Raw genomic sequence first — 9,557 nt, forward strand, 5'->3', positions numbered from 1 at the left:
AAAATAGGAAACACACGGAGACACTGGGAGAACGTACAAATTCCACACAGATAAGCACCCGAGGCCGGTACCGAATTCGGATCCTTGGGGCTGTGAGGCAATAGTGCTGACCATCGTGCTATCGTGCCATCATTAATTGAAATATTAAAAATATAGGTAGATAGGTTGTATCTCCGTGACATGCAATAGCTTATAATGTCGGAGGCAAATGCATAAAATGTCTTCAGGATCGCTTCATAATGCCACAAAATCTTGTCTTTCTCTACGGATGTACAGTCTTTTCATTACACCTCATTGGTTTCAATGTACGACATCGAACTTCTTCTGCTTCTTTTGCTTGTCAGAGGAGATTTAAAACATAAATGCAGATAACACCAGGACAAATAATTTAGAAAGAAATAATATGTTTTGATGTTGTCTTTGTTGAGATACATGTCAACATGCTTTCATATGTTACACTACCGGACCAGACCCCAATTTATGTTAGGAAACCAGCCGAGATCCCAACATTGTTTCAAATTCTAAAACTGAGGAAATGTACTTCGCCACAGGAATGATTCCACGACAAATATGTATCTTTTAAATTACAATAAACATCATTTTAACCACATTATCATCACAGAAAGATTCTTCTGCAATTAGTTATTAAACAGTGCTAAATTAAAACAGGGAAACACTTTAACTACTAACGTAACCTTCTCTATTTCCGATTGAGCAAAGTCCATTACAGATCAAAATCTACTTATAAATAAAGTTAGCAATGGAAGGCTACTCATTGTATTCTTGCGTAGAGATAACTTGGAAAGATTGCTTGGAGCGAGAGACCCTTCCAGGAACATCTTGTAAATCATTCTATATTTGCCAGACTTCTGCTCAACTTGACAGCATTAGGCAAAACTGTTGTTCAACTTACAAACTCATAGCCGCTTGCAAAATCTCTACCAAACACTATCAAAACTACCGACAGAGCTGGTCTCCCTGTTACTTACATCATCTTTATCCCAGTAGTATCACATGACCAGTTTAGTTAAAATTAATGCAACTTATATATGTAGTACAATCTGTTTAATACAGAATCGCCGAGCAGAAACTTATAGCCAAGTTCCACACACATGAGTACGGTCTCAACCGGGAGCTTGGATTCACATTCACCCCCCTGCATCTGGCCTGGGCTTGCGAAGTCCTACCAACTGTCCAGGCTTCAGACAATTCACACCTCTTTAACCTGCGATTATTCCTCTCTCCAGTTGATCCGTCTGAACCTGTAGACTTAATTATCTGCAAAGACTTGCATTCAAAGTATCGTGTTGCATCTTTGACTTTGTCTACAGATATGTTTCTGGAACACACCTCTTATTTCACTTGCAGAAGTAGCAGCGTTCTGAAAGCTAGTGTTCGAAACATACCTGTTGGACTTTAACCTGGTGTTGTTAGACTTGTTACATATTTTAAAGGTACTGTGGTATTTGGGGGTAATTTCAATTCGCTGCAATTTTTTGATAGTTTTCCTGTCGGAATTTGGAGTTCAATCTACAAACGGAAATCTGTAAGTAACCGATTATCCACAATAATGTAGTTGCATATTCTGACTAGGTATTTTAATTCAACTCAAATTATATCCTGTCGTTGAGAAATATAGTTGCCAATCGCTACTGGAAGAATCAGTCGTAGTTTAATTATGTTTTCAATATCTTACAGTCATCAGAATTAGACATTACATTCGAACATTTAATACCTGCCTCTGGATTGAGTTGACAAGAAATTGGTGAAATCGGAGTAATATTCTCATGTATAAATTGAGCGATACGCGCACATAGAGATGCACAGTTGAAGTGCGTGCAGGCATAATATTTAGCAACATATAACGTGGATGGTAACGTGCTAATGGACTTGAAGATCAATCATTACATTAACCACAGGCAGTCTTGTCCTTATCTATGGAAGTTCGAAGTGTTCGCTTCCCTTCTCTGAAGATCAGTGTACAATACTGCACATTATCTGCTTCATTTGCCTGCTGGAAGAAAAAAATACCTTTTTAGATATATATCATATCCAAACATGAAAGGGTACTTATTTCGTTTTAATCTAACACGGAAATGTGATCGATGATGGCATCAAGGAGCTAAATCAGAAACAATAGGAATCAGGGGAAAACTCTTTCGCTGGTTGGAGTCATACCTGGCACAAAGGAAGATGGTTGTGCCAAAGTCAATCATCTCTGCTCCAGGATATCACTGCAGGAGATCCTCAGGGTAGTGCCCGAGGCCCAACCATGTTCAGCTGCTTCATCAATGAACTCCCTTCCATCATAAGGTCAGAAGTGAGTATATTAGAGGATGACTGCACAAAGTTTAGCACCATTCGCGATTCCTCAGATAATTAATCAGTTCATGTCCAAATACAGAAGACCTGGAGAATATCCAGGCTTGGGCTGAGAAGTGACAAGTAACATTCGCCAAGTAATGACTATCAAGCGAGGATCTAACTATCGCCACTTGATATTCAATGGTATTAACATTGCTTAATCCCCCACAATCAAAATCATGCGGCTTACCATTGATCTCAAACTGAACAGGATTGGCTATCTTAATACTATAGCTACCAAGGCAGATCAAAGGCTATGAATCTACTGCGAGCAATTCGCCTCTTGACCTCCCAAACACTGTCCACCATCTACAAGGCACAAGTCAGGAGTGTATTGGAATACTCCCCACTTGCCTGGACGAGTGCCACTCCAACAACACTGAAGACGCTCGGCACAATCCAGGACAAAGCAGTCCGCCTGAATTCTCCAGTTTCCATAAACATTCAAACAATACTTCACCGGCAAACAGTGGCAGCCTTGCGTACCATCGCCAAATCCCCTGATGTAACTCGCCATGGTTCCTCAGACAACACCTTCCAGGCTCATGAACACTACCATCTAGATTCTAGAAGGACAGGAGCAGCAGCTACCTTGGAACCCCAGCTCCCGGATGTCCCCCTCCAAGTCACTCACAACCCTGACTTGGAAATATATCGCCGTTGACAAATTAAAATAGCATTCTACAGCTTAGCTGTTACTCATAGGCATGATGGCACTACTTTCTATGAACGGAATTCGATTTCTACCAACTACCTGTGGGCTTCGTCATGGGCAACGCACTGGCGTGTATCAGTTTTAGTATCAACAACACATGTAAAACTACAAAAACGTGTTTGTATTTCGTATGAATAGTCCTGGATTGACTTCGTGTCAGAATTATTGTTCCTACTGATCATATTTTATGTCCAAACGTTTTCAGCCTTTTCACTTGGTGCAATTGTGAATTACAGAATATAAGGGGGCCCAGGATTGTGTTTTGCTGATCTTTGATAGGATTCTTGCACTGGCTCAACAGCCCCTTGGCTGGGATGGCGAAAACACGCTACAGTAATTTTCAGCGGGATAGTTGGAAATCACAATGACGAATTACTTCCCTTGATCTCTATTACATCAAACTCCGAGACCGCTTTATCTCGAGGCTCAGAGTCAATGGCTTAACAACAATCCACGCTGCAGAAGAACAAACGACAATGCGAAAACCGCAAATCAACAGGAGAGCAGCAAATAAGAAAGAAATCGATGACTCAGAATCTGGCTTGAAATCTGATATACCAAAATAAGGTGCAACGGTTAACGTTCGAAAGAAATTGATGCATCAGGCCTGAAATTTACGATAACGTATTCATTACATATGTGAAAAAGGGTCAATCAGGTTGGCTTTTAATCTGTTTCGGTAATCTCTTTCCTTATGGTATAGTAATATTAACCTTGAAGGAAGGAAAGAACACAGAATAGTGAACACTGAACGTTTTAACGGAAGCGCTGGTGGTCTTTAATTTCAAGTAATCATTTTCAAAATGAGTAAACATGTTTAGGGACATGTTACTGCCTGCTGGTTGATAAGTTTCAAGAAGAAGTACTGAACAACATATAAAATCGTCGAAAAAAGCAGTTGAGGAAACACTAGATTTTTAATTCGGGTTTCTCAAACTTCGGGGATTAGTTGCTCTTTATGTTTACCGCTTCAAAAAAGTTTACTGATTTTTTTCACTTGATGAAATTACAGTTATTTGTGACAAGCGCCAAGTTACCGATGAGGTTTAGATAGGGTGGACAGCGAGAGCCTTCTCCCGCGGATGGAGGTGGCTAGCACGAGGGGACATAGCCTTAAATTGAGGGGTAATAGATATAGGACAGAGGTCAGAGGTGGGTTTTTTACGCAAAGAGTGGTGACGCCGTGGAATGCCCTACCTGCAACAGTAGTGAACTCGCCAACATTGAGGACATTAAAATTTTTATTGGATAAGCATATGGATCATAAGGGCATAGTGTAGGTTAGATGGCCTTTAGTTTTTTCCATGTCGGTGCAACATCGAGGGCCGAAGGGCCTGTACTGCGCTGTATCGTTCTATGTTCTATGTTATATGAGGTAATCGCGTCAACGGAAAAATAGTTTGTTGGTAAGGAACCAGTTTATTCATTAATGCTGTTAACGAGGTCAATCAGACTCATCGATAAAGTTGAATTTTTGGGCGAATCATGCTCGTCACCTTGTAGGAATTGCGCAAAGATTTTAATCTGCAATGTCCAATAGGTTTGATCGCCGGATGTCGGGAGGCCGGAAGTCCAGTAAATCATGTGTGGATGTAATAAATAATTTCTAAGAAGAAATTTCTCATTGCAGGTTGTACTACTTTTGCAGCTACAGCATGCTTAATAAATTTATGAAAGGCTTAAATCGACATCTGAGTAACCAGTTTGGAATCAAGTGCTATATTAAATGATCGACGATCAACCCGAGTCACAGTGTTTAACGAGATACTACAATAGTTGAGTTGATAGATACCTGATTGTCATTTCTGCTCGGTGGTCTTTCGTCATGTTTCTCTGTATGATGATAGGGAGGAAAAATAGAATGTTAGAAATGTCAATAACCAGCAATGGTCACGAGGCACTCTCACGAACTCCCCTGCTTGTGATGGTAACTCGTCTAGTCCTTTGTCAGACACCGCGGACAAATATCTTTGAAGTTTGCCAAGCCAGTTTACATTATATGTGTCTATTTATTCATGGGATATGGGTGTCGCTGGCTGGATCAGCTTTTATTGCCCATCCCGGAGGGCATTTATGAGTCAACCACATTACTGTGGGTTTGGAGTCACATTTATGCCAAACCATGTAAGGATGACAGGTTTCCTTATCTAAAGGACATTGTGAGAACCAGATGAGATTTACGGCAATAGGCCATGGTTATTGTTAGACATTAAATTGCAGGTTTTTGTTCAATTCAACTTTCACCATCTGCCCTGGTGGGTTTGGAACCCTGGTCTCAGAGCATTTACCTTCGGTCTCTGGATTGTCCGTCCACGACGTCACTGTTCCCCTATTGATCTTTATATGTGCAAATAGTTGACACAAAGTTTCACAACACATGAAAATATAACACAGGATTTGTTTTAAACTGAACAACTGTTCAGATATAAGATTTCGGTATATGATGGATGAAATACGTCCACGTAAATAGAAAAAAACTTTTGGCATTGAAGTGGTAGCATCCGTTCAAATATGCCGTAATAACCCTTTATTCTTGGTTTCCCGGTTCCACAGCCTGCGCTGCAGATTTTTGTTTTTGCAAAATCGTACTTATTTATAGATTAATTCCATAGATGAGGGGTTTGCCTAATTAAGAGAGATCGAACAGTTTAGGTCGATACTTTCTCCACCTTAGAAGAATGAGAGGAGATCTAATTGAGTTATATAAATTGCGAAAATGGATTGACAGTGTAAACGTTGAGCGGATGCTTCCTCTTGTGAGGAAATTTAGGATGACGTGCCATAACTTCAGGATCAGGGTAGCAGATTCAAAGCAGAGATGGGAACAAATTACTTTTCTCAAAGGGTCATGAACCTATGGAATTGACTACCCCAGAGTGCGGTGGATGCCGGGACATTGAGTAAATGTAAGGAGCAGATATGTTTTCATTAGTAACGTGTTGAAGGGTTACGGTAAGAGGGCAGTAAAATGGATTTGAGGCCCAGTGGAGATCACCCATGATTCTATTGAATGGCGGAGGGGACTCGAAGGGCTGAATTTCTTACTCCAGCTCCTAGTTCTTCTGTGTTTTCTCACCCTCCCAGATTTGAAGCACAACCTGTTATTGACTAACCGTTCATTAGAATGTCAGGAAAAAGATATCAATGCAATACTGTTGTGATTACGTAGTATAATCGATCATTTCTGCAGGCTGTCGGGAAATTATAACATCGGCAAATTATCTTTTCATTCTCAGCAAGGGACGGTCAAGCCTAGAATTGAATGGTGAAATTAATCGTTTTTACATTACTAGCATTAAACTTGGAATTGTGTTTATGTCTTTGGTGTGATAAACTTATATCTTCACCCATTTCACTTCGCTGTCTGAAGAAACAGAGAAATCGAGAGCATTAAACCCTGTCTTTAGATCAAACTAAAAATACATTCCACGGTTGTGTTTAGTGCACAATTTGCAATTGTTGAATTTGAACGTGGTAAGAGGAGAGTGTTCCAAAGATAAAAGTGATGCATAGCACGGGTGACATCACATCAAAATGTGACTAGTATTTTTGCATTGTGAAATGATTGAGTTAAAGCAGAGAAATATTATCCACCTTTACTTCTCTTTCTGCAGTAAACGACAGTCGGTATCACCAAGAACAGGGCCAGTAAGCAGTACAGGGCAGTATGTAGAAGGCCAGAATTAGCCAGCAGTTGCGTTTGATTCCAAGTCTTCGCTATTATAAGAAAACAGATGTTATTTATTTTTATTTTTCCCCTCTCCCGCCACAACTATATGGATTATATAAAACATTAAACAGGCAAAGGTTAGAGAGAAGAAGCAAAAATTGCACTTCGAATAGGGGTAGTTGGAATCGTCCTCAAGCAGAGAAGACTAGATCGTTCAACGGGATACCCACTCCGGGGAAGAAATCGTATTTGACATTCTAAAAGAGTGGAGCGGCACTATGGCACAGAAAACATCCATTTCGACCGCAGGGTAAATTTTCATTTTTAGACCAACCGTCTGTCAAATGCCTCACTTACATTAACCTGGCGTTGTATGACTTCTTACTGTGCACACCCCAGTCTAACGTCCACATCATTTAACCAGGATGTTGAGTATTTTTAGAGGACTCTACCTCCGAGAAATTTGTGGACGCTCAGTTGTTATGTTAATATGGATCTATAAATATAGAACATAACTGAGCACCAAGAGGCATGGGATTAATGCATGAACATGCAGTTGATGTAACAATTCAGCCACGATCTTAATGGATGTTGGAGTACGCTTGAGGCACCGTATGGTTAACACCAACTCTTACTTCTCATCTAATTTCTGCACTGCTCCAATAGATACAAATTCACAAATTGATGCATTGGGGAACGAAACGTTAACGCCAGCTGTGATAGATTTTGTGTGCATATGTCTCTCCACACCCTGGAAGTTTGTATTACCATCTTTGTTCATTAATTTCTAAAGCTAACAGCGCGTAATATGCCCACCTGTCACAATGAGTGTTGTTCCTTGCCCATAATATTTAGTGCCCGTTATCGACTCCACTTTGCAATAATAGGTGGCCGCATCGCTCAATGTTACATTTGTAACTTGAATGGAAACGCCCGTATTTCTGTCCTTTTGGTCCTTGCTGGATCCATTGACCCGGCCTTTGTATTCTGGTGTACTGTTAGAGACCTCAGTTCCATCTTTACTGTCCCTGTACCACATGTAGACGACGACTCCACTAAGTCCTTCCTGAGTGCAGTGCAGAACCGCTATCTCCCCCTCGGTTACATTAATAGATGCCGGGCTTTGAACGACTGTAACATTCTCAGCAACCGCTGCTGTAAAAGAACAAATAATAATTGGCCGTTGCGATTCAATTTCCCCACGGACAGAGCAACCCCGCCAGCGGATTTCCCGGCGGCGTGGGTGTGGTTACAATTGCCAAACGGCGGGAATTGAGAATCCCGCCGTTAGTAAACGGCACGCGGCCGCGAAACACACGGCTGGCGGACAGGAGAATCCCGCCCGCATGAAGCCAGAAACCTTCGTTGCGTTTAGACGTGTTTGCAATTCCGTTCCGAAAATTACACATTGGAGTGCGAACCACACAACGCGCTTTTCCAACGACAGGTCTTCGCTTTGAAGAGTATTGCTAGCATAAAATAAAATGCTAACAGCCCCATTCTAATTGCAGAGCAAGAAAGGTCATTCAGCAATCGCTTTGCGGAATATCAGTGTGAAAAATATGTTTCTTTTGACGAAGGGTCAGGAGGACATCTGTGGAACTGAGCTGAATTACATTCGGAAGTATTTTTTTGTGGTCATCAAATTGCATTTAACATTTAATGACCGATTAAAAATAAATGGCATCAGGTGCTATCCTTCTAAAACAAAATTTTGATAATACACTCCAAGTATTTTTATGAGAAATCATAAAACATGGCATTTAATCCAGTTTGGTGTCCCTCCATCTCCGGGACTGCAGCCATTTAAGAAGGTAGATCGCCGCCACCGTCTCACGGGGCAATTAGTGATGGGCAATGGATGCTCGCACACACCTTGAATTAATTTTAAAAATGCAGCGCCTAATTTAGTGGTGGGATTGAACCGGTTATGGTTGATATAATTGCACCATACGATCACAGCTCCATATGTGGGGAGATGGCGGTACAGTGGTAATCACACTGGACTGGTAATCTAAAGTGTCCGCTTAATGCTCTGCATACTCGGGATCAGACAATATCTGACCAAGGAACGATCACCGACTGTCCCCAGGGAAGGAAATTTTAGCCCCTTACCTGGTCTTTGAATTAAGGAAAGTACTTACCTAGGCCAAGAGTCAGGAGGCAGAGCACGAGGCTGAAAACCATGCCAGCTGTTGTCTAAATGTAATGAAATTATTTGTAGTTTGCTCACGGGACTGATGGGAGAAGGTCACAATTCATTTTTTTTTTACAACTATGTGTACCAATGTAAGGACTGGATGTGACGCAATGGAAAATATCAGATGAAGATTTGTCTCTCTCTCTTTCTCCGGGCACCACAAAAGTTGAGACGCGGTGAATGTTTCCACTGCTTTGAGGTTTGCAGATTCTCGTTTTGATCGGCTTCTGGAGCAAAGATTTAGAGAAACCCATATACGGTTATGCACATTGTTCGGGCAGCTGCCAAATTTCTATAGCGAAGAGCTTCTTGTGTTTGCAAATGCTTTGCAAAGAATCAACGACTGGCCAAAGAGATTCCGAATTAGGGGGTTTGGGAAAACTTTCTTTCTCTCAGATAAATACACGGACAGTGGCCCATTAATAGGTCCCAATGCTCAGGAGAACTTTTCAACGATTGTAATCTGGAATAAGGGTCAGGAAAATAAATGCTGGTGATTACCCGGGTAATTTGCGTCTTTCTGAGTAAATTGTCAACATGTGCATCGCTCTGGCTCAAAAGTATTGAATGGCGGGTGATACAAAAATAGGTGCAATGCCCAGAATACG

The 9,557-nt window shown here is 41.2% G+C and overlaps 1 protein-coding gene across 2 annotated transcripts; it reads right to left on the reverse strand.

Annotated features, from left to right (window-relative positions):
• Window positions 1-1,655: 1,655 nt before the first annotated feature.
• LOC119976762 (natural cytotoxicity triggering receptor 3-like) lies at window positions 1,656-9,004 on the reverse strand. 2 transcript variants are annotated; one of them, XM_038817505.1, is made up of 5 exons: window positions 8,894-9,004; window positions 7,566-7,904; window positions 6,674-6,796; window positions 4,872-4,912; window positions 1,656-2,011 (listed from the first exon to the last, which is right to left on the reverse strand). In XM_038817505.1, exons 1-5 carry the CDS (start codon window positions 8,934-8,936, stop codon window positions 1,910-1,912), a joined length of 648 nt encoding a protein of 215 aa, XP_038673433.1. In that variant the 5' UTR covers window positions 8,937-9,004; the 3' UTR covers window positions 1,656-1,909. The 2 variants fall into 2 exon arrangements, with proteins under 2 accessions (XP_038673433.1, XP_038673432.1); XM_038817504.1 differs by having other exon boundaries at window positions 1,656-2,014.
• Window positions 9,005-9,557: the final 553 nt, after the last annotated feature.

Source organism: Scyliorhinus canicula, chromosome 13 (assembly GCF_902713615.1).
Source record: "Scyliorhinus canicula chromosome 13, sScyCan1.1, whole genome shotgun sequence".
Lineage (NCBI taxonomy): Eukaryota > Metazoa > Chordata > Chondrichthyes > Carcharhiniformes > Scyliorhinidae > Scyliorhinus > Scyliorhinus canicula.

Excerpts from the sequence above, each read along its gene's own strand:
- LOC119976762 (XM_038817504.1), bottom strand. The coding sequence starts at position 8,936 with ATGGTTTTCAGCCTCGTGCTCTGCCTCCTGACTCTTGGCCTAG. Across the intron at positions 7,905-8,893 it reads CCTCCTGACTCTTGGCCTAG|CAGCGGTTGCTGAGAATGTT; the intron begins GTAAGTACTTTC and ends GTTCTTTTACAG. Across the intron at positions 4,913-6,673 it reads CTGCAGAAAGAGAAGTAAAG|AGAAACATGACGAAAGACCA; the intron begins GTGGATAATATT and ends ATCATCATACAG.